At 45.1% G+C, this 25,481-nt stretch overlaps 1 protein-coding gene across 1 annotated transcript in view; it reads left to right on the forward strand.

The window, feature by feature from the left end:
• The window catches only part of LOC147883277 (uncharacterized), a 67,339-nt gene that overhangs the window by 41,600 nt on the left and 258 nt on the right, over positions 1–25,481 (forward strand). Inside the window, exons 3-6 of the mRNA XM_087399882.1 lie at positions 24,268–24,311; positions 24,506–24,558; positions 25,144–25,197; positions 25,325–25,372. Of these exons, the coding sequence (XP_087256008.1) occupies positions 24,268–24,311; positions 24,506–24,558; positions 25,144–25,197; positions 25,325–25,372 (199 nt within the window). The remainder of the gene's footprint in view (positions 1–24,267; positions 24,312–24,505; positions 24,559–25,143; positions 25,198–25,324; positions 25,373–25,481) is intronic.

Consider the following 25,481-nt stretch of genomic DNA (forward strand, 5'->3'; position numbering starts at 1 on the left):
TGTGGCCTTTGAAAGCCGACGACTAAGAGATGCTGAACTTCATTATGATATCTATGAAAAAGAACTCTTAGCTGTAATTCATGCTCTCAAACTTTGGAAACATTATCTTTTAGGGATAGATTTTCTTGTAAAAACTGATCATGAAAGTCTTAAATATTTTCTAACTCAACCTCTGATCAGAGAGAGACATATGAAATGGTCTACCTTTCTGCAATCATTTCATTTTCAGATACAATATACTCCTGGAAAAGAGAATGTAGTGGCTGATGCCCTTTCTCGTAGACCACGGCTTCACCATATTTCAGTTCCCTATCATGATGAGCTAACAGCCCTCAAAGAATTCTATGAGGGAGATGCTGATTTTGCTCAGCCATGGGCACATTTGAAAGATGGAGGCACCCATCATGCCTACCACATCAGGGATGGCTATTTATTCATGGAGAACAAACTATGTATCACAAAGGAGCTTAGATCTAAAGTGATGGAGGAAAGCCATAACCCACCCTATGCTGGTCATAGGGGTATTGTGGCCACCTTTTCAGCCATGGATAAATTTTTCTACTGGCCTAACATGAAAAAGGACACTGCTGCCTACATTTTAGCTTGTCTCGCATGTCAAAAAGCTAAGTATGAGAGAGGAAAACCCAAGGGTTTACTTCAGCCCCTACCCATTCCTGAGAGACCATGGGAACACATCACCATGGACTTCATTACAGGAATTCCCAGGACCAATCAAAATCATGACATGATTTGGGTGATAGTAGATCGATTCAGCAAGCAAGCCCACTTCATTCCTTGCAGAAAGAATCTCAAGGCACCTGAAGCTGCCCATTTATTTATTAGACACATCTTTAGACACCACGGCATGCCCAAGTCTATAGTATCAGATAGAGACTCAAAGTTCACTAGTAACTTCTGGCAGGCTTTGTTTGAGAACCTTGGAACTCTTCTAAGTTTCTCCTCAGCTTTTCATCCTCAAACGGATGGCCAAACTGAAGTTACGAATAGTACACTCTTGGATTTGCTGAAATTTTATGTGCATGACCAGCAAACCTTTTGGGAGAAATTCCTTCCTCTTGTGGAGTTTGCTTATAACAACACAATTCATTCCTCCACTGGAAAAGCTCCTTTCGAAATTGTATATGGTAGATCTTTACCAACTCCACTCATGCAAACAAAAGAGAAAATCTTTGCCGCTGATCAATTCGTGGAGGATTATGACTCTGCTTATGCCACGGTTCGAGCAGCCATTCAAAAGGCACAGGAGAAACAAAGAGCAGCTGCAAATAAAAGACGGAGGGCGTTTGCAGTAAAAGAAGGCCAATGGGTCTTATTGAAATTTGAGAAAGCCCGGTTAAAAACCAAAGTGGGCAAAAAGCGCATCTACTTCAAGCTATCCTTTCGATATTATGGTCCTTTTCAGGTGTTGCAGGTAATAAATAATATCTCGGTCCGATTGAGACTTCCAGAGCATTGGAAGATCCACAATGTCTTCCATGTAAGCTTGGTGAAACCCTTCATTGGGGAACCACCTCAAGAGCCCACACTGGACGATGCACCTGAAGTAGAGGACACTGAGATCTTGTTGATCCCAGAGCAAATTATTTTGCATAACTTCACTACGGGACGTCGAGGCACGACTCGCAAAATGTACCTTTTGAAGTTCAGAGGGCTCCCATCCACCGATGCCCAATGGGTGGACAGAGCTACATTTCAGGAGTGTCCTGAAATCCTGGATGCTTATGAGGAAGCATTTCAGTTGCGGACAACCGAATGAAGGGAATGTCATCCTGCTTCAACATGTATCCACTTGCTTGGTACTATTTCTTTTTTTTCAATAGTATGCTTATTAAGAAATGAAATGTTTTCCTTCTGTTCAGTTACGGACAATGGGGACTAGGTCTAGCATTTGAGGGTGGACCCCCTTGCTTGGGGTTATGGGCATTAGTGACCCACAAGAGTAATGGCCTCTCTTTGAGAGGGACATCTAGAAACCACACCCCACCTGAGTACCCAAACATGGGACCAATCAAATGCACAGATTGCATACCGACCTAGGAACCATTCAAGAGAATGTTCCCTGAGCTTTGGGTGTGGGCCTGGCAGCATGCCAAGAGTAATGGAGATACAAGATAAGACGACAAACAAATGAGCTCAGTATGGCTCGATTATGACCTTAGAGTACGTCAATAGATAGTCTAAGCTGTTAGGAACCCGTGTGTGCGATCAGAATTAAATTCTGACAACTTTGAAATTTTAGGGGTTTTGGGAGTGACGTGGCAGCTGACACGTGGCAGCCTGCCACGTGGAATCTGAGCTGGCAGGTCAGTCCACCTGTCCCACACATGTGGCAGCATGCATGGCAAGTGGCAGGGCATGCAGGCCAAGTGTTTGGCCCCAAATCTGGTAGATTTAGGGCAAGTGGTGGGCTGTCCTCTTTGGTACTGCAGCCCACCAAAAATCTGGGACAAGTGTCCACCTTCCACTCTAGGCCTAAGAGGGGGGCTGAGCCTATAAAAGAAGGCCTCTCCCCTTCATTCCACACATGAAAATTTCGTCACTTTTCTTCTCCCTCCTTTTAGATGATGCAGCAGAACCTCTCCAGCTCCTTGGGTGCAGCCAGCTTCTCCCCAGGCCATTCTCTCACCTCAGCAGCACTTTCTCTCTCTACAACAGCACATTCTCTCTCTACAGTTCCAGCCCCTCCTCTCCAGAAATCTGCCCCCTCTCAGCTCTTCTGGAACAGCAGCAGCATCCTCTCTCCTTCACCTAGCCTGGAGCAGCCACAGCCCCTTTCTCTCTCCTGCTGCAGTCTCTCTCTCTCTACTGCAGAATTTCTCTCTCTACTGTTCCAGCCCATTTCCCTTGCAGAAATCTGCCTTTCTGTGCACCTCTAGAACAGCAGCAGCTCCTCTCTTACATCTCCTCCCTTGGGATCAGCATAGGCACTCTCTCTCTACAGCTATCACTCCATAAAAGCTTTCTCTCTCTAGCCTACAGGCTATTTTTTTTCTAAGCTGTTCTCATTCAAGCCCCATTTCCACACTCTCCTCACCCAAGGTAGCTTCAGAGGCATCAAGGACTTCATCTACAAAAAGGCCAAGTCACGAAGGGAGCCTGTATTGTCAAGTTTATCTCATTTACAGCACTATTTCATGTTGTTTCTACTATCTTTCTAGAAACTAGTGTTTGTCTCTAATGTTGGATGTAAGTGGTGATTGTTGCAGGCTTCTTCCTTGTGGATTGGGCAAGCCAAGAGCTGAAACCTGAGCTTGGAGTCCTCCTTTTTGTTGTCTACCTTGTACATATGCTCTTGAGTCTTGTATCTAGGTCCTAGGTTTTCACTGAGTTCATCAGTTTGGAAGGTGCATTGCACCTTGGTCTTGTATCTCCATTTTCAAGAATAAAGTGAGCCTGGATAAGGGGGGGGGCCCGTCTTGGCCCCTCAATCATATTGCATTCTCCAATGATATCACTTTGTGTTTAAGCTGTATAAGTCTTAATTCCAGCTTAATTGCAAACTCTTAAGTTCAAGTATATGTGTTTGGCAACTCGCAATCAACTCATTCAAATGCCTCTGCAAAATCCGTTGTTTGAATTGATAGAAAGCACCGAGCGCTTATGTGCTAGGCACCATGCCGCGTTTAATTACACATTATTAAGCCCACGCTTGGACTTTTAAAACCAAAGTTGTCACGGTCTTGTAGTACATTAAAGTACCTAGAATTTCACGCCCCCGTGACATACCCCTCTCTTGAAACAGCAAACCACAGTTTGCTGCCCCAAAACACACGAGCGAGCATGAAATATAGCATAAAAGAGTATACAAGAAAGCCGTAGCTATAGTATACAGAGACATTGAAAATATGGCTAGGAGAGGCATGCATCCATCCATATATACTGCTCAAAATCTATGTGATCCTCGGCGATCAATAGTCAAGATGCATCAATATCATGAAGTCTCACAGCAGAAATACTGTCAGCTCAGTATCTCGGATGAAACATACAGTGTCATCAAGCGACCTCATGAAATCACAGTGAGCCCGTCTGTACTGAGGGAGTGGAGGTGTTACCCCCCTCTCGAACATCAGGTAATGCTCCAGACGCTCGCTCTGCTGAACTACCTGTAGGAGCCCGGACCGCAGTCGGCTCTAATTGGAAAGCATCAAGGTAAAGCTGCAATATCCCTGCCACTTCACCTTCCTCCATGAGAATTGAGAAAGCCTATGCCATCATTGCATTAGGTTTGGGTGATGACTATGTACACCACATCTCAAATTTGGAATCCCCTTTTGAAGCATGGCACAAGTTAGATATATTGTTTGGTGCTAGCTCTCATACTTCCAAATTAAATCTAAAACTTAAGTTCTTTGAACTTAGAATGGAGGGAGATAATGTTGCTGCCCATGTCAACACTATGAGAAGTATTATGCCACAACTAGCTTCAATTAATCCCCTTGTCATTGAGGATACATGGCTTGCTTTCTATGCCCAGTTGGCAGTGAAATCAATAGCATCAAAGATAGAATCTGTACCAAAATACCAAAGGCAATCCAAGGAATTAAAAGAGTGGTTGTTGGGAAATGATGATGTGGCATTTTTAATGGGCCCCCTAGAGGGCCATGTACCTTCAGTGACCCCCCTAGAGTTCCAGGTGGCTCTAGTGCCTTCTACATGCTCCTTTGCCATTCCTGGACCTTCCTGGGCTTTCTAAACTTCACATGTGTGGTTTTCTCTCTCATCTTCTCCCTTTGTTGAGATTTTGGACTGGTTTTTCAGCCTCCTTCAGCTGAATTCCGTTTTTCTTCATAACTCCTCACCCGTTTGGATTCCTCGACTTCCGTTTGGCCCGATGGCTTCCCCTCTGCCTCCCCTTCGTAGTGATATGCTTTTCCCTCCGTGCGGTTGGTAGAACGGGCAGAGCTGAGCACTTCTTTTGCTGGTGGAATTTGCAAAAGTGGCTTTTTCTGGACCTTTTTTCTTCTACCGCCTCCTGGGCCTCTCCTCTTGCAAAGCTACAGCTTTCTGTTGAATTTCGAGTGGTCCGACGCGCTGGTTGACTGGTTTTTCTCAGTTTTGGAGGACTTTCCGGCGATGAAACTTCTCCAAAACCTTCTCAATGCATTCCTCTCTGAAGCACGCTTCTTTTGAGCCCAAGAACTCCCACTTCTTCGCGACAGAAGCGCTTCTTTTCGCATTTTTCAATGGAATTCTTGCTGGTCGGCTCTTGTAAATGCTCTTTCTTCGTGCCTTTGCACTCCTCCTTGGCTGAGAATGCAATTGGGCATTGGCTACTATGTCCTCTTGGCGATTGAGGACTTGGTTCGAGTCTTCAGGGCTTGGTGAGTTGTGATTTTGCTACTGCAATTTCTTTTTGCCATAAGCTATTGGTTGGCCTCGTGTGCCGCCTCTTTCTTGGCTCACAGGTGCCCAGGCAGTGCTACATGAGTCATTCTTTGGTTGGGTACTTTGCTGATTTTATTTTGGAGCTTTGAAAAGCTTTGTGAATGCCATCTGGAAACCACTCAAAGAGAGTGCAGCTGGGGTGCAGTGTGATTGCATCTGGACAGCCAATGGAATTGCACTCGGAAAAGAGAATGCCTTTGGGTTGAGCCTACGGGTTAAGTGCACTTATGTGATGGTGTTATATGCTTGAAAGCCTTGCAAAGGCTTAGTGAATTGGGGCTGCGTGCTCAGTTGCAGGGAAGGTCTCCCAGATGCAACTTGTAATCATTTCACTGTGAAATATAAAGAAATACCGAAAGGGGCGCCACGGTGTTTGGGGCCAATCGGGTGCACTTGTCTATGTCTGTTGAGCAGGGGCATTCTAGCCTCCATCCCTTTTTCAGTGGTTTTGTTTGTGAACAAATGGGTAAATGCCAAATGGTGATCATGCAATGGTTAATGGTTGTGATATATGCTTTGTGAGCTGCAAATAAGTGCTGAAGTGATTAAAGGTTTAGTTCCACTGCCCTCTGAGTGATTAGAGGCCGGTTTCAGGTCCTGTCTGAGATAACACTGGTGATGCCGAAATGGGTGTTACTGCTCGTGAGAGTACAGGGGTAGGTTGCAGAGTCCACGGATCTGAGAAGGGATAAGGAGCTGTTGTCGGGATTGGAGGATCTCCAGGAGGAGTACCTTCAGAGTGTAAATACTGTCTTGGGGAAGGTAAAACCTGTGCAGGAGCATATCTGGGAGCTGAATGAGGTGGAGAGTACCCTGGAGATGCTGAAGTTGAGGGGTAAAAGTTTCTCCAACAATGGACAGCAAACTCGTGAGGAATATCGGGTTCTGGGTATCTACGTGTCTCGTGGAACACAACCTGGACTGTGCTGAGGAAGTAATGTAACTGAGGTGCCTCACGCAGAAGGTATAGGATGTGGTCCAAGTCACTGGAAGGGCACGTGACACAGAAGACCCACAATGCAAAAGCTCCGAAATGGGCTGGTTGTGCAATCTGAACAGAATATTGTGTGATAGATGATGCCTGAGGTGTCCTTGAAGGGACTGGGGAATTACCAGGGGTTTCCATGCTTTAAGGAGGAGGCTTTCATTTGCTGTAATTTGATAATGAGCGTCAAATAACAATATGAAAGAGAATCCTTAGAAATAGAATGGAAAGAATCCACCTGGCATAGATTAGATCTGCCAATTAGTTGCGTAGAAAAGGCCTGCAAATCCCTGTCCGGAGGTCCATACTGCTGTCTTTTCAAGTCCACGTAGATGTGTGAACAAGCAAAAAGTTCCTGGCGAGGCTTTCGAGGCAGAAGGGACGTTGGCAGAGGCGTTTTGCAGGTCGGATGAGATCTGGCGCACTTTTCCTGCGTGGAAGTTTGTAGCCTGGCGAAGATGGACTGCGCTGAAACCTGTAGGGTACTTGATGAGGACCGAGCCTGGCTGGACGGAAAGGGAGGGCTGCCAAAAGTCGCTGTTCACAGGCTATGCGCAGCAGGGAACAGGCTGATTTAATTCGCTGGCAGAGACTTGAAACAAATCGTTGCATCTAGCGCTGTTCTTGCTTCCTGGCTGATTTGCGGGCAGCAAAGGCTGTTGATCGCAGGTAATCATGGCAATGAACCAACAAGAGCTGGCTGATGTAGGCAATCGAGACCTATGCAAGATGGAGGCCTGACGAAGGGCACGTATTGGCTGGAAGAAGATGGCGTAATCATGTACGACAGAAAATGGCGAAACATAATTCTGGATTTTGCGTTTTGATTTATGTGCCTGTTGCTGGGTGGTGGTTACCAGAAATTAAAATGTGGGTTTGGAGAACCCTTGGGTAGTCTAGGGTTAGGTCTTGGGTATAGGGCTGGTTTTCCTTTTTAGCCCTTTTAGGTACCCTTTTGTAGGGTGCTTGGTGCCAAAAGGTGTGCCTATTCTAAGAGTTGTGACCCTTGGAATAGGTGTACCTTTTCATGAAGGGGTGTGACCCTGTTTTAAAAAGGGGTGTCCCCACACGAAAAGATGTCTTTTTTTTCCATGATGGGGTGTGTCCCTAGGGTGAGGAGTCAAAACTCTTCATCAAAAGGTGTGTTCGATGGTGGAAAAGGTGCATCCCTTGGTTTTGGGACAGCCCAAGCACATCAAAAGACACGATTTTTGTCGTGTGCATTCACATCAACTCCTGATGTGGGGGATATGGAGAGGCCATTGATGACTTTAGGTGGGGTTGGCGCTAAAAATTTTACGCTCATTCTCTCCATCTCTTCCATGCACAATGTGCGCGGATATCCTTCTAGCGGAAAGACATGTATCAGATAGGCACTAGAAGGTGGGGGGCATTTCCTACAGGCAGGAGCGAAATTTGCTCTGATACCACTGTAAGAAATCCTAGATTTACTATATTTACAAATGTGCTAAGGAACAGAAAGGAGACTGAAATAGCAGAGAACAAGGAATATTTGTATTGCTTGAGTGTCTGTAGTGTGTCATCGATACAATTGGGCCTCTCTTATATAGAGACTGAAGAGTCACACACGAAAAGGTGTGTACTCCAAAGTGTATGTGCATGAAGAGGTGTGTACCCCTTGTGAAGGGTGTGACCCTTGATGAGAGGGTACATTACAATAAGAGTGTCTCTTCCAGAGAATGTCTCTTGTGAAGGGCTGTGCCTCATATGAAGTGTCCCGTCGAAAGGGCATACCCTTTCGACGGAATATTTGTATTGCTTGAGTGTCTGTAGTGTGTCATCGATACAATTGGGCCTCTCTTGAAGAGACACACAGGAAAAGGTGTGTACTCCAAAGTGTATGTGCATGAAGAGGTGTGTACCCCTTGTGAAGGGTGTGAGCCTTGATGAGAGGGTACATTACAATAAGAGTGTCTCTTCCAGAGAATGTCTCTTGTGAAGGTTTGTGCCTCATAGGAAGTGTCCCGTCGAAAGGGCATACGCTTCCACAAGTGTCCATTCATCAAACCATCCATAAGTCTAAGATACCACTGTAAGATCAGAGCAAATTTCACTCCTGCCTGTAGGAAATGTCCCCCACCTTCTAGTGCCTATCTGATACATGTCTTTCCGCTAGAAGGATATCCGCGCACATTGTGCATGGAAGAGATGGAGAGAATGAGTGTAAAATTTTTTAGCACCAACCCCACCTAAAGTCATCAATGGCCTCTCCATCTCCCCCACATCACGAGTTGATGTGAATGGACACGACAAAAATCGTGTCTTTTGATGTGCTTGGGCTATCCCAAAACCAAGGGACACACCTTTTCCACCATCGGACACACCTTTTGATGAAGAGTTTTGACTCCTCACCCAAGGGACACATCCCATCGTGGAAAAAAAGACATCTTTTCGTGTGGGGACACCCCTTTTTAAAACAGGGTCACACCCCTTCATGAAAAGTTACACCTATTCCAAGGGTCACAACCCTTAGAATAGGCACACCTTTTGGCACCAAGCACCCTACAAAAGGGTACCTAAAAGGGCCAAAAAGGAAAACCAGCCCTATACCCAAGACCTAACCCTAGACTACCCAAGGGTTCTCCAAACCCACATTTTAATTTTTTGGTAACCACCACCCAGCAATAGGCGCACAAATCGAAACACGAATTCCTGCAATACGTTTCGCCTTTTCTGCAGTACGTGTTTGCGCCATATCCCTGCTGCAAGCCGTGCCCCTCGTCAGGCCTCCATCTTGCATCGTTCTCAATGGCCTGTATCAGCCGGCTCTTTTGCTTACCTGCCTACAAGACGTGGTGATCGAACAGAATTCCTTTGCAGCCTCTATTGTCATCTTGCTGCCCCGATTTCTGCAAACAGCGTAGGTGCCAGAAATTCGTCATCCTTCCAGCGCCAGATCATCAGCCCTTGGTGCTGCAAATCAGCCCTGGAAGCAAGCAAGGCACTTCCCTCAAGCAGCGCCAGATGCAAGCAGTCTCTGCCAGCGAATTAAATCAGCCTGGTCCCTGCTGTGCATAGCCTGTGAACAGCGACTTTTGGCAGCCCTCCCTTTCTGTCTAGCCAGGCTCGGTCCTCATCAAGTACCCTACAGGTTTCAGCGCAGTCCATCTTCGCCAGGCTACGAACTTCCATGCAGGAAAAGTGCGCCAGATCTCATGAGATCTGCAAAACGCCTCTGCCAACGTCCCTTCTGCCTCGAAAGTCTCGCCAGGAACTTTTTGCTTGTTCGCACATCTACATGGACTTGAAAAGACAGCAGTATGGACCTCCGGACAGCGATTTGCAGGCCTTTTCTACGCAACTAACTGGTAGATCTAATCTATGCCATGTGGATTCTTTCCATTCTATTTCTAAGGATTCTTTTTCATATTGTTATTTGACGCTCATTATCAAATTACAGCAAATGAAAGCCTCCTCCTTAAAGCATGGAAACCCTTGGTAATTCCCCAGTCCCTTCAAGAACACCTTAGGCATCATCTATCACACAATATCATGTTCAGATTGCACAACCAGCCCATTTCGGAGCTTTTGCATCGTGGGTCTTCTGTGTCACGTGCCCTTCCAGTGACTTGGACCACATCCTATACCTTCTGCGTGAGGCACCTCAGTTACATTACTTCCTCAGCACAATCCAGGTTGTGTTCCACGAGACACGTAGATACCCAGAATCCGATATTCCTCATGAGTCTGCTGTCCATCGTTGGAGAGACTTTTACCCCCCCTCAGCTTCAGCATCTCCAGGGTACTCTCCACCTCTTTCAGCTCCCAGATATCCCCCTGCACAGGTTTTACCTTCCCAAAGACAGTATTTACACTCTGAAGGTACTCCTCCTCCTGGATATCCTCCACTCCCGACAGCAGCTCCTTATCCCTTCTCAGATCCGTGGACTCTGCAACCTACCCCTGTACTCTCACGAGCAGTAACACCCATTTCGGCATCACTAGTGTTACCTTAGACAGGACCTCCTTTACCAGATTTCCACGGCTGGTTCCATCCTATTTCTCCAAGCCCCTCCAACATGAGCAACCTCAGGGAGCAGCCCGAATCTTCTTCCAGGAATGGTACAAACTAGAGCGCAAGTTTGTGCTTTTCTCACAGGGATCTCAGATATGTCGCAACGCTCGCGTGCAGCCTCTCCAGAGATAAGCGACTCAAGTCTAAAAAAGACCCCTGAAGTTAACTTACAAGGCGAAGCACTACTTCAACTTCAAATTTCCCAGCTTCAGGACAGCATCTCCGACTTGGTCCAGAAAGTCCAACAACTTCAAGATTCTCGTAGTACCACACATACAGAGGATGACGTGACGCAACCAGACGACTATGTGGACTCATTTCCACCAGAGGTAGAAAAAACTGAACTCCGTGCCCTCTACCGTTTACTCCAAGCTTCAAAAACTAAAAGACTTGACATTAAACTTCCGGAAGCCTACACTGGTCAACAAAATCGCCGAACAATTGACCAATGGCTCGCAAAACTGCGCATGTACTTTGATACTGTTGACCTCACTGAAGGCAAAAAGATTGCCTGGGCAGCCTTCCTCCTCAAGGATACAGCTTTCCTATGGTGGCAACGACGCTTAAAGGACGGCAAAAGTGTCTTAACCTAGGAACGTTTTGAACACGTGCTCCGTAAGCAGTTCATACCTGCCAATGTAGACTTCCAAGCATGATCAAAACTCAGAGAGACCGACACATCTCGGCCCAATGCCAACACGTCGATGACGATGTTCTCTTCTTGGCTTTCCATGCAGTGGCTTGTGCTCCACCAGGTTTGGTTCTGCTTCCGCACACCATCCTGGTACATAGGTCCATCTCTGGTAGCACCTCCTGGCACCACCTCCTTCAGTCACGTTCCCGCCTTCGAACTCGAGCAACCCAGCTTCTACGATCTTCCAACTGTCCCCCTCATAATGAGTGAACAACCTGGAGTCTTCCAGGCACCATGCTCTGAGGGTTTGTTTCAACCCGACCTTCCTTTGGCAAGGTATGCAACAAAAGTACATCTCCAGATAACCTTTAAACGCACCTGACTGAACATGAGTCACCCTCCTTCTCGCAAGGGCACAATCCTCCAGTCGTGGAAGTCGATTCCCAAGAGCTTCTGAATCAGGGTCGTCCTTCAGCAAGGTCCTTGCCTTCAGGCTCCCACACTTGTGAGCCTCTTACTTGGGCTCTGATACCATGTTAGAAAATGACCCAACAGAGGGTACGCACAGCGGAAGACTAATAATAATGCCTAGGAGCTCACACAATGTGGTGTGGGGTGTGGAATCACAAACTTCTTCAACTTATGTGCATAGAATAGATGTGCAGACTCTGTTGGGGTAAAGGCACATTGCCAACCCTTCATTAAAAGATAGGACACCTATGACTGTCTTAAGACAGTCATAGGGTAAACCTAATCCTAATAAAACATAAGTGAGTTTGTGGTGTGGCTCATTATTCTTCACACCCGCACTAGAGTGTCACTCTCTCTCACTCTCACTCTCTTGCTCTCTTCCACTACTCTCCCCCTCTCAACTGGTATCAGAGCCTACCTTAGCCTCCCTTGCCTACCTAGCCTCCTCTCCCTAGTCTCCTCTCCCTAGCCCATCCTTTCCGTACGGACGTACGAACAGATCTGTACGTCGTCCGTACGGACGGATCTCGACAGATCTCGACGGATCTGCGCAGGGCAGCGAACGGGACGGCGGCGCATTCCGCCTGCAGGGCGACAACGCGGACGCGGGCTGCAGGGTGAAGGCGCGGGCTGCAGGGTTTTTGTGCGGGCTGCAGGGCGATGTCGCGGGCGCGGGCGTCGTCGGGTTGCAGCTGTACAGCAGCTGCTGTACGCAGCATTGCGACGCTGCATCAGGCAGCTGCATAGCTGCTGTGCGCAGCTAGTCATACGGCAGCCGTACGGACTGTCCGTACAGTCGTACGGACTGCCGTACAACTGTGTACGGGCGTCTTCTTCACGGTTGTACGGACGACTCCTTCACTCACCTGCAGGACTCGTTTGTTTTGCTGCAAAGACTCGATTTTTTGGGGGGGAAGCGTGCCTGCTACAGGGACAGAGAGTACACAGGTACTCTGCAGGGACAGAAGTACAGCAGGTACTTTGCAGGTACTGAAAAGTACAGCAGACACATTTTTTTGTTGGAAGAGGAATAGTGCTGAAGCACTCTGTTTTGTGCATGTACGCGCAGTACATGAAGCATTCCTGATGCATTCCTGAAGCATTTCAGCTGTATACTGTGCATTTGTTGAGGTACAGCAGATACTCTTGTGTCACTCACGCTTGAGGTGACTTGTACCACAGTGGTGGTGTTTGCGCAGTTACTTGTCTTTCAGGAAGGTCAGATGCTTGTTTTGCAGAAGCTTCTATGCATTTACTGAGTGCAATTCTCAGTTTTGGGTGACCATTTCAAAGGGCTTTTGCCTGGATGTGTTTGCAGTATATGCCTTGAGGCAGTGTGTAGCCAGGGAGCACACATTTGCTTTGTTTCCGCAGTGCATTTGGTGACATTTGTTGCAGGTCACATTCTTTGTACGCACTTTGAAAATCTCAGTTGAGCCACGCTTGGTCAGGGCGCATCGAGTTTACTCGGTCCCTAACTGCCCATCGTTGACAGTGCTCAAAAGATTTTCTTCTTGGTGTTTGTACTTTGTGATTTGTGTTGTTACTGAGTACACAGGGGCAGTCTATGCATTGCACATTGTCAGGTACAAGTGTCAGAGAGATTTCATATTGTTTGCTACCTCAGTGTTGAGGTGTTCTCCACTTGATTCAGGTGTCAGATCAAGGGGCTTTTGCCCAGACTTTGTTTGATAGCACTTGGGTTACCGACAGAGATCTTCAGATGCATTTTCTCCCCTTGGTATAAGGGTGATTGCTTGGGATTTATCCCATTTACTGTTGCAGGTTTTGTGACAGGCTGAAGGGTCATTTACTGTTTTTGGGGTGTTTGTCAAGTGGTTTCTGCAATTTAACTCAGTGCAATACCTCATCTGAGGTGGGAGAAGTGATCAATACAGTCAGTACAGCAGTGTTTACAGCAGTGTTGGTGGTTTTGTCAGATGATTATGCACTGTTAAGCACTTGTTGAGCAGCAGCAGCAGTCTGAAATTACTGTTTTTATGCCTCTTTGAGCTCAGAACAGTTTGTCAGAAGGTACAGTATTTGCAGGGTCATTTATTGTTTTGCTGCAGATTTTACTGACAGTAAAAACAGCACCATTGAAAGTGCTTCTGGCTCTTGAATAGAGCAGGTTTTTTCTGAGAAATCAGAATTTTTATTCAGTCTTTTTACTTCCAGGGAGTCAGGTACTTTCCTCATCTGATATGGCATCAGGGGGAGGTGATTCTTCAATTCTGAACATAAAGAAACTGGAAGGAGCACACAACTATGCATTATGGGCAGAACAGTGCTTGAATGTACTTCTGTTAAAGAAGATTGCTAAGCCCATAAGGGTGAAGGGTGTCAAGCCATCTGATATGGCAGCTGATGACTGGGAAGAGCGTGATTTGTCCGTGAGGGCAGCTATCATGCTCACTATTTCAGACACTCTTGTGTTCAATGTACAGGCTGAAAAGACCTCTTATGGTCTATGGCAAAGACTAGAAGAATTGTATGCCCAAAAGAGCTCAGCCAGTAAGGTTTATTGGCTGAAGAAGCTGGTCGATCTTCGCATGAAGGAAGGTACAGCTATGACCTCACATTTGAGTGAGTTCAATGCTATCTTTACACAGCTGATTGCACAGGGGTTGAACCTTGATGAGGAGTTCAAGGCTACTTTCTTGCTGTGTACCCTCCCCGAGAGTTGGGACACTTTCAAGACCACCCTGTCAAACTCGAATGCCACTCTTATTTATGCTGATGTAGAGAGCTCTCTCCTTATGGAGGAGATGAGCAGGAAGAATAATGCGGGCAGCAAGTCTTCAAATGCTTTGCAGGTACAGGACAGAGGCAGGACTCAGCAGAAGGGGAGATCTGCTAGTAAGTCCAAATCCCGTAGTCAGTCCCGTGGCAAAAAGGACATTGAATGCTTTTATTGTGGCAAGAAGGGACATGTGAAGTCGAAGTGCTTCAAGTTCATACGGGATCAGAAAGCCAAGAAGGCTGAAACAAAGGATGCAGGAAATGCAAGCAAAGGCAAAGGCAAGGCCAAGGCAGATGACTTGGATGCAGTGAATGTTGCAGCAGAGGACAGTGACAGTGACATACATGATGTTTTATGCTCTTCTGTTGTAATAGCACATGCTTTGGTTATTGATGGCCATGACATGCACACCTGGCTCTTGGATTCAGGTGCCTCTTTTCATGTTACTCCTCATAGGGAGTGGTTTACTTCCTACACAGGTACTCATGGAGTTGTTCATCTTGGGAACAACTATGCATGTCAGATTGCAGGGATTGGCAGTATACAGATAGTATTTCCTGATGGACAGTCATTTATGCTTGATGGTGTTCGCCATGTGCCGCAAATCAAGAAAAATCTGATTAGCACTGGCTTATTGGATGACAGTGGTTACCACACCACATTTGGGGATTCCAAATGGGTGATTACTGATGGCCAGACTGTAGTGGCTGAGGGTTCTAAAAGTGATACCTTGTACCCTCTTTATGTTTCCAGTGTGGGTAATCATGTTGTTGCCATAACCGAGCTGCCAAAGGTTTCATTGTGGCATAGCCGGTTGGGACACATGTCTGTTAAAGGAATGCAAGAACTGTCATGTTTGGGTTATCTGCCGCCTCTCTCTTTCTCAGATTTGCCTACTTGTGATCATTGTATTTTTGGCAAGCACTCTGTCACTCCTCATAAGAGGAGAACTCCTCAGAATAGAGCACCACTTGATCTAGTGCACACTGATTTGTGTGAGATGCCACAGTTATCACTAGGGGGTGCAAAATATTTTATTATTTTCATTGATGATGCCACACGTAAGGTGTGGGTCTATTTCTTGAAGCATAAGGGAGATGCCTTAGATGCTTTCAAGAAGTTTGTCGCTCAGGTTGAGAATCGGACAGGTCGTAGGCTGAAATGCCTCAGATCCGATAATGGGGGTGAGTATGTGTCATATGCTTTTGTGCAGTTTTGCCAAGCTAAGGGCATCAAACAGGAACTCACAGCCCCTCATAATGCATCTCAAAATGGTGCAAGTGAGCGGATGAATCGAACTATTCAGGAGAAGGTTCGATGTATGTTGTCTTATGCTGCATTACCCCATGGCTTTTGGGCAGAAGCCGTGCAAACAGCAGCTCACATTATTAACAGGTCACCAAATAAGGCTTTGGAGTTGAAAGTGCCAGAGGAGGTGTGGTCTGGCAAGCCACCCTCATATAAGCACTTACGTGTATTTGGCTGCGAGTGCTTTGCTCATGTACGCAAAGATCTACGCACCAAACTGGATCCAAAGTCTATCAGATGCATCTTTATGGGTTATGGTGACGAAGGTGAAATGGGGTACAGGTTATGGGATCCCGTTAAACAGAAGATTATACGCAGCAATGATGTCATCTTTAAAGAAGATAGTGTACACAAGGAACCCGTGCAACCTGTGGAATACAGGAGGGTTATTTATGATGATGATGGACAGCAAAGAATGCCCATTTATATGCAGCAGCAGGCTGCTGCAGATCACCCTGTTCAAGAGGGTATACAGGCTGAAAATCAGCGAGATAATTTTGCCAATGATGCACCACTGGATGTGCCAACAGATGGGGCTGTAGTACAGCCAGATATGGTGGTACAGCCACCCGTCATGCATGAAGAACAGGCTGGACAGCAGCCTAATCCGGAACATTTTGTTAGGAGGAGCACCCGTGCACAACGGCCTCCTGCCAGGTTTGTTCCAGGAGCCAATAATGTGGCTGATTTTATCATGCTGACAGATTGTGGTGAGCCTTCCAGCTTCAAGGAAGCTATGGGAAGAACAGAGAAAAAGAAGTGGGAGAAAGCCATGCAGTCAGAAATGGACTCCCTACTTCAGAATGATACATGGGACTTGGTGCAGCTACCTGCAGGCAGAAAGGTTTTGCCATGCAAGTGGGTTTACAAAGTCAAAGTGGATTCAAATGCTTTACCTCGGTATAAGGCCAGATTGGTTGCCAAGGGATTTAAGCAGGAAAAGGGCATTGATTTTGATAAGATTTTTTCCCCTGTAGTCAAGATGACTACTTTGAGAGCAGTGTTAGCTCTTGTTGCTCATGACGACATGGATTTATGTCAGATGGATGTGAAGACAGCTTTTCTTCACGGAGATCTTCATGATGAGATCTATATGAGTCAGCCAGAGGGATATGCTGTTAAAGGGAAAGAACAGCTTGTGTGTAAGCTCAAGAGGAGCTTGTATGGACTCAAGCAGGCGCCAAGGGAATGGTACAAGAAGTTTGATGCCTTCATGCAGTCCCAAGGGTATCATCGGTGTGAGACCAATCATTGCTTATACACCAAACGGGCAAAGGATGGCAGTTTGATGCTACTCATTCTATATGTGGATGACATGCTTATTGCCAGTAAATCTCAGCATGAGATTAGTGCTTTGAAGAAACAACTGCATAAGTCTTTTGACATGAAAGACTTGGGTGATGCAAATCATATTCTTGGCATGCGTATTACTCGTGACAGGTCCAAGGGACTTTTGTTTCTGTCACAGAAAGAGTACATTGACAAAGTACTGCAGAGGTTTAAAATGGAGGGGGGGAAGTCTATTAGTACCCCGTTGCCTCCACATTTAAAACTCAGCAGTAAGGACAGCCCCAGATCAGATGATGATAAGGCTGAAATGGCCAAGGTTCCGTATGCATCTGCAGTTGGATCTCTGATGTATGCCATGGTTGCCACTCGTCCGGATATTGCTTTTGCGGTGGGAGTCATCAGCAGGTATATGGCAAATCCAGGCAAGCGGCATTGGGAAGCAGTGAAAGGTGTCTTGAGGTATCTCAAAGGTACCAAAGACTTGTGCATATGCTATGGTAGGCAGGATGCATTGGTGCATGGTTTTACAGATTCAGACTATGCAGGGAATGCAGATAACCGGAAGTCTACTACCGGTTATATTTTCACATTTGCAGGAGGTGCTATATCATGGGTGTCTCGGTTGTTGAAATGCGTTGCACTGTCAACCACAGAAGCTGAATATGTTGCAGCCACTGAGGCTTGCAAGGAAGCAATATGGCTTACTCGGCTGGTGGGAGATTTGGGCATTACAGGAGATATGCCAGTTTTGCATTGTGATAGTCAGAGTGCTATCATGTTGGCAAAGAATCCGGTCTTTCATCAGAAGACCAAGCACATAGAAGTGAAATATCATTTCATCAAGGAGGTACTAGAAGACAAGCGACTTGAGCTTGTGAAAGTGCATACTGATGATAATCCTGCAGATTTGCTCACTAAGAGCTTGCCTACAGAGCGGTTTGCACATTGCCGCCACATCATGGGATTAGGATGAGACCATTCTTACTTTATGGTCTTGTATACAGTAACTGTATATTGCTGTAATTTTTATTCTTTTCTCCCCTTTAGGCACATTGGCCTTTAGGTGGGAGGTTGTTGGGGTAAAGGCACATTGCCAACCCTTCATTAAAAGATAGGACACCTATGACTGTCTTAAGACAGTCATAGGGTAAACCTAATCCTAATAAAACATAAGTGAGTTTGTGGTGTGGCTCATTATTCTTCACACCCGCACTAGAGTGTCACTCTCTCTCTCACTCTCACTCTCTTGCTCTCTTCCACTACTCTCCCCCTCTCAGACTCATCAATAGACAATGAACCAACCAGATAGAGAAACCACCAAAATAATATATTTCCGTCCAAAGCTAAGGACACAATACAAAAGGGATAGATCCAGAGTCCCACCAATGATGTGGTCCTCTGATCTTACCACAAGGTACTTCTCCTATCTGCTGGCTATCTCTAGACTCGAGCCCGTGTGCTCCACCTTGAGTGTCTGTAAGCTTTTTGTCCAGACTTGATCTCTACACCTTGCTGCCCTGGATGTCAGCCTAGGTCTGCAGCCCTGACTCAGCTTGTCTGCAGCTCTTCAGCCTCCTATACACCTCCTGGATGTAGGCCCTATAGGTACTGATCTGCTGCTCCAGTCTGCTGAGGCTCTGCTGCTCCAAATGATGTGATGATCACAACACCTTGCTGCCCTAGAAGACAGCCAAGGTCCAGCCTCTAGGGACCTCAGTCTACAGCTCACCTTCCACTCTCCTTCACCCCTAGTGTGAGGTCCAAGGGAGTGGCTTCTAGCTGCTCTTGTCTGCTCCTGCTCTGGCTGAATGTTGGATATGAGATGAGGCCCAGGTCCTCTCCTTTTATAATGCTCAAGGCCCCCTTGAACCAACCGACCAGCCAGCCCTAATTTGGCCGACTGGCTGGTTTGTAGCAGCCCTAACCAACTGACCAGTTGGTTGGCTGGTTGGCTGCCTATCCAGCCCTATTTAGGGCCATTTGCTGGTCCTTTGTTCCATGCAGGGCCCAGCCCCTTAGGACTGCTTACCCTGCCAGCCCTGCTTGCAGGCCATAGACCTGCTCATATACCTTGCCAAGGACCCTGTCATGCAAGCGCCTCTTCTTCTGGATCACCACACAATCATGCTCCTCATCAGATCCTTTCTGCCAGGGCAGATCCAAGACATCCTGTCCCTGCCATCTCCCTTTCACAAAGGTGTCTTCTGACGCAGCCATACTGATGTCTCCAGGTAATTCACTCTTTGTTGTCTGACTAGCACCCACATGGCAGCCAGGATGCTGCCCGTGTGGCACTCCCTCAAACCCTAGGTTCACCCCCCCCATGCTCTCCTCATATGGGGGCTTACAAATGGGGAGGTGACCTTCTTAACACTAATGTGCATGGGAGCCTCAGAGCCTCCTAGTCCTCTTATATCCTGATCATCAAAGATCTCAATCACTAAGTCGTTGACCAATCCTTATAACACAACACAGCAATTAACTATTTATAATACATTACCATTGGTGTCTCTAAGGACTTTCTATCACCAGCCCATCCGAGGTCATACTAGGATGTAATATTCCTTCCCTCTTCAAGCAGCAACATCCTCGATGATGAAATCTATATCGAATAAAACAGATTTCTAGGTAGCCTCAGATAGAGGAAGACCATTCCAAGAAATCAGCACGAAAAGTATCTTCTAGTTTCAAACAGTAATTTCTACGTGGTCTAGGATTCTTGCTGGCTTGCGTGCTTCGTCTAGTTCATGTAACATAACAATTCCATCAATTAATGAATCAATTGTTTGCAAAAATCATTTTAGCAAAGACACGTGAAACACTGGATGCACCTTGCAACCTTGTGGTAGTTCATGTAGATGAAACACGTTACTTAGAAAACAAATTCGCTACTTGCAAGGCAGTTAATGACTCTCTAGTGTGAATAAAGTGACCTTTCTTGGTAAGACAGTCAACCACCATAAGGATAGAATCATACCCTCCTTGTGTCTGTGGCAAATCAGTTGTAAAGTACATGGAAGTGCTTTCCCATCTACCTAATAGTATTTCCAATGGTTATAAAAGGCCAAGTGCCTTCACCCATCCGCCTTACTAACCAGACACGAAGAACATCATGTGACATATTCATGGATATGCTTTTTCATCTTTGGCCAAAAGAACTCACACTTTACGAGCTGTCATGTCTTTCAAACACCTGTATGTCCCACACATGGGATATCATAGCATTGATGGATGATCTTCTACCGGGGATCATTCCAATTAGGTACAAGTCGTCTCTTAGCTCAACAACCAAGACTAGAGTAATCTTTGCACTATAGGGTGCCAAAGGCTAAGAATAAACTAACTGATTGGATTGTTTGTCCATGCTTTGGGCAACTTTGGCAACATCTTGCATAATATTAAAACAATTCTTGAGGTTCACATTTTTACTTGACGTTGAAAGGTCTCCCTTCATTGTTGACATTATAGAACAGGTAATTGATAGACCATTCAATACTTTGTAGTTCTCAGTATATTGCATTCCAAATTTGCATTGACTTTGTGATGTGACAATAGGATAGCTTGTGTTTATACCTGCTTAGATGCAAAACACTCTATAAATCTCTAGTCAAGGATGGCCTTACCATTGACATTGCAAATTCAGTAGGTCTTTGCTAAGAAACATGACACAGGCTTTGTTTTGTTTAAGGATCATCATCATCCTTGTCAATACTATTAACATGTTCATTGGGGTAAAGATGGAAACTTGGATCTTAAAGTCTCATTTTAAGCCTTGTGCCTGGGGCTTGATGCTCTTCTCATACTGAGCAGTAGCTTTTTTACTAAGGGTGGTTCTTGATTTTTCTCTAAGGTTACCTATATAGCTGAGCAAAGATTTTCCTAATGGGATGGTGTTCAGGTATAGTCGGCCTTTTTCAAAGCATGAATACATCAGGAGGTCATGTAGTTATGCATGCAATCCATCTTGAATTCTTGCTGTCTGCATGCTAATCTACATTTTACATGAATACAATCGTCATTCGGTCTGATTCATAATTTGGTGCAGTTAGCTTTGAGGATTATTGTCTATGCAGAATGAGGTGTCCACGTTCCCCTTCTTAACATATGAGTGAAATTGCCATGGAAGCTTCTTTGTTTGCTAGTTCATTGGGTCGGCTTGCTTTTTTGTAAGTCAGCTACTAGGCTAAGTGACAGTATTTAGCTGTCAGCAGCAAGCATTGGCCATTGACTTTGCATTAGCTGGCCGAGGTTTGTTTAATTTTTTATTGGCAAGTTGGCTTGCTCCATATACCACTTTTTAGTCTTTGGTAGTTGGCCATTTGATAGCTATTGACTAGTGGGCTTGGCATTTGTGTGTGAGGCAACTAACACTTTTGGTGTGGCTGCTGGGATATGAATCTCCAGATAATGGCAATATTCATGATAACTCAAGACATTGCCTAGAGTTGCAGCTTTAAGAAAACAGTTTCATAATATTATGTCACAAAAACAAACTACAAAGGTTTGGTAATCTATAAAACAAAGGACCAGTCCAGTGATACATTATGAGGGGAGGCTCGAAAATGAGCTCAACCAAAGCATGAGAAATTTTTTAAGAAGAGACATATGGTAGAGGGTCAATAAGGGTGTTAGGTACCTAGAAGGCAACAGGAAAGGGCCAATTGGCTAATTCCACTGGATGGTCTGGTCTAGATCATGAGCCTAGCCTCCTGCCATCTACATCAGATCACGAGATGATGTGCGAGGCTCCTCTAGAATGGGTTGCGGTACTATGGGATGCCAGAGTTATAGGGATGGGCATGTGGGAGCACATGCTTGGGGGGCGCTAGGAGGTGAGTACTATCTTTTTTATTTTGCTGATTTCTGTTTTGGACTGTGTTAGATCCTATAGGGAACTGTATAGTTGGTATCAGAGCTGCCCCAAACACAAAGAATTGTTGCAAAGTATGCAAGTGCGAGGTGCCAGATATGTGTTTCATCTATTGAAGGTGCTTTTGCGGGTTGCTGTCATGTGTCGAGGTATTCATGGAGCCAGTTGAAGTAGTTGGATTTGAGGTAGCTGGTCTGTTTGTTATCAGAGTGAATCATGGATGTAATAGATCACTGAACTAGAAGACCTTTTGAAGGGCAGCAGCTGGCTGGAACCAGCTCGCATGGCCATGTGGGGGGTTGTCTAGTGAGACAGGTTATTACCATGATTGCTGAAGCAGAAACCCACCTAGATTAATTGCTGGGTGCTGGAGTAACACCTGGATAGCTGTGAATTAGTTGTTCTTAGGTGCGCAGGTGTTGCTGACATGTGTGCCAACTGATCGCTGGTGGTGTAGGAAAGTTTACTGCTGGGCTGCCATCGGGTAAGTAATAGTGATTCGCTGGTAAGGTGCTGTCATGTGAATTTGCTGGCCAGCACACCTTTCAGGAAGCTGCAACTGATCGTGATTGCTCCCTGTTCAGGCTGATTTTTTTTTGTAGGACCTAAACTAGGCTGTGGGTCTAGAAAGCTAGAAAAGCTTGTTTTTGGAAGCGTCTAGGAAAGCTTTCCAAAATCAGAGATTGATTTTGGGTTGCTTTTAGGACTTGCATTCTTGAACAAAGGGCCTAATCTATGAAAGACCCTGCACTCCTAATACTGCATGGTTCTGATAGAATTATTTATAGAATGCTTACAGGATGAGTCAAATGGAAGAAGATGAGGTAGCTCGACAGTTGTCAGAATACCTTCACATGGGGCATATTAGGAAAAGTAAATCTCCTTGGGATGCACCGGTGCTATAAGAGCACAAGTAAGGACAAAAGTTGGAGGATGTGCATACACCATCAATATCCCATTCCTAGAGCGGATGATTTTATTGATAGGCTGCAAGGAGCTGCCTATTTTGTGAAGATTGTCCGTCCTACTGGTTATCACCAAATACGCATAGCTTAGGAAGACGTTATGTATTGGCTTTGCTGGATCCTAGCCGACCATTTATGGTAGAATCTTATGCTAATAATTTTGGGGTAGGTGCGGCTTTGTTCTCGGAGGACCGACCATAGCTTTTGAGAGTAAAAGGCTAGATGATACTCCGATTCGATGGCCAACTATGGAAAACTTGGAGACATTATCTTTATGGATCCTAGTTTGTTATATTGACAGACCACGAGTCTGCCAAATACATCTGTGATGGACCTGAGTTGAGGGGAATGAAGGCAAGGTTGGTTGAGTTAATGCAGTGGAAGGGTAGCTTGGATAAGATTGCTGATGCTTTGAGTCACATTGGTGAGGTAAACTCTTTGACTTTTACTGAGGTTGGAGCTGACCTTTATGATTTCGTGAGACAGATATGTAGGAACAACAATCATTTTGGTCAGTATTGGCAGCAGGTCCAGACAGGGATCTCCAGACAAATAGACCAAGACTCTAGGATTATAACATTTGTTCAGGTGGTGTGGCCAGTTCTACATTCGGAATGGTTTGCTGCTCTGAAATAGAAGTGTTCCTAATGACACCGAGGTTAGGAGGACGAGCTTATATCAATGTCATGACACTTCAACTGCGAGTAGTCATCCGGGAATTCAACGAACGTGTGACTTAGTAAAACGGACATTTTATTGGCCTAAGATGAAGGCCAAGATTACTACAATGTCAAGTGAATAAGGCAGAACGCCTAAAGACTGGAGAGTTGTTGCATTCTCTAGATATCCCTTGAAGTGAATGGGAGAGTCTTCATTGTGGAATTACCACAAATCCATCAACGGCATGATGCTATCTGGGTAGTCAATGAAATTGCATGCTTTGATGACAGCAGCCTCACTGATATCGAGGCAATCTGTGTCTACTCTCTAGGCACTTTTGGCAGGAAATGCAGGAAGTGTTTCGAAATCGACAATTACTGTACTGGATAATGCTAAATGAATGCTAGAAAAAATCACAAACAATTTTGCGGTCTACATTTGCTGGTGAAGTAAGTGAACGGATCTACGGCAAAGCAATGTTAATAATGAAGTTAATGTGAGATAGTTCTTGGGAAAACGGTTTTTATCTGGTTGGAGGAGGTTTTGTCATGCTGAATGTCTAGAGGAAGGAAATAAGTGACTGCAAGGATGTCTTCTTTGAGTCAGTAGGCAGTTTTGTCTTTATCACTGACTTTATCTTTTTGAGACAATGAGCAAGCGTGACAATAAGTGACTGCAAGGATGTCAGCAGGCAGTTTTGTCTTTATTACTGACTTTATCTTTTTGAGACAATGAGCAAGCGTGAAATGGAATGTTTTGCATGTTCCATTGTGATATTTGTTTCCTGTTTTCACCTAAGGTGGAGTTGGTAAATAATTTCATAAGTAATGATATTTAATGACAAACATATTTGCTGGAGAATTGCTAAGAAATCCCCCATCCTCGAGATATTGAAGCAGACTAGTGCAGCCAACAACAAAATTCACCATACCAGGAAAAAAAGGTTAGCCTTAATTTTCTGGTCTGTCTCTTCAATATGTGATAAGGTAACTGTCTGTTTCACGGTCTATGTGAAGGATGTTTTAGGCGTGTAAATTTCTCAGAAAATCAGATGCATCATCATTTTTCAGTCATGATGTCATGCTGGCACTACGTTTAGGTTTCTAATCCATTTTAGTTTTTTTAACAATGTCACAGGGAACAAAGATATGCCTGGGCTAGAAGATCAACACACTCCTGTTCCCCACGAGGCAATTTTCTGATTTGAATTTCTCATAAGATGATTGTTTTCCTTTAAATAGTGAAAAATAAAGGGGATAGATGACAATTGAGAAAGCAAACCAAAAAAACAAGGGAAAGTCATTTCACAGGGCAGTTTGCAGCAAAGAAAAGATCTGTGCAGCCTTCCAACTATTGAAGAATTGCAAAAAGAAAAGCCTTTATCACTCCCTTATATTTTTGTAAGTTGTAGTTCCGATCAGCATTTCCTTCTCTAACTAAGAATTGCATGATGATGCAAAAGGTGCTATGTAGATGTTCACATATGCACAAAGATCCACTGTGCATACTCCGTTTTCTGCATTGCTTAGAGAGTGTCAGGCCCAAGCGTTTCCATTTGGGATGACTGCAGATGTAAGAATAAGTACTTTGTAATGAAGTTATGTAACGAAAACAGAGCCATTTCCTCATACTTCAAGGGCGAAGTGTCATGTGTTTATCTACAATCAGTCTGTCTTTAATTGATTGTTTACCCACAATCAGTTATCTGTTGTTTGTCTCTAAAGCCTAGCTGCTACAAAAGATTTGCTTCTCTCACATAATTGATAATTTTGCAGGAAGGAGGAATAGATCTTAGTCCACTGACATCCCTTATTTCTCCAGCTTCTGAGGTTAATTTAAAATTGTTCATTTTATTAATTTGCAGTTTTATAATTGGAACAATGTTCATTAAGCAAAGCACACGGATAAAAATTCATGAGTGGCGATTAATCCTTCTTGGAATGATGAAGATTGCAGGTATTTGAGGATGACATTTTGTGGGACTTCGACTCTATCATAGAAGAGGTAGGGTGACAACTTCTCAAATGCACAAGCCTGTCTAGGCAATGTCAAATTCCAGCAAGACTTCAGTTTCAAAGTAAATGCAAGTGACATTTGTTTGAAACTTCCATGG

The sequence above is a fragment of the Dipteris shenzhenensis genome, chromosome 28 (assembly GCF_047967505.1).
Source record: "Dipteris shenzhenensis isolate YYH24624 ecotype China chromosome 28, Dip_SZ_1.0, whole genome shotgun sequence".
Lineage (NCBI taxonomy): Eukaryota > Viridiplantae > Streptophyta > Polypodiopsida > Gleicheniales > Dipteridaceae > Dipteris > Dipteris shenzhenensis.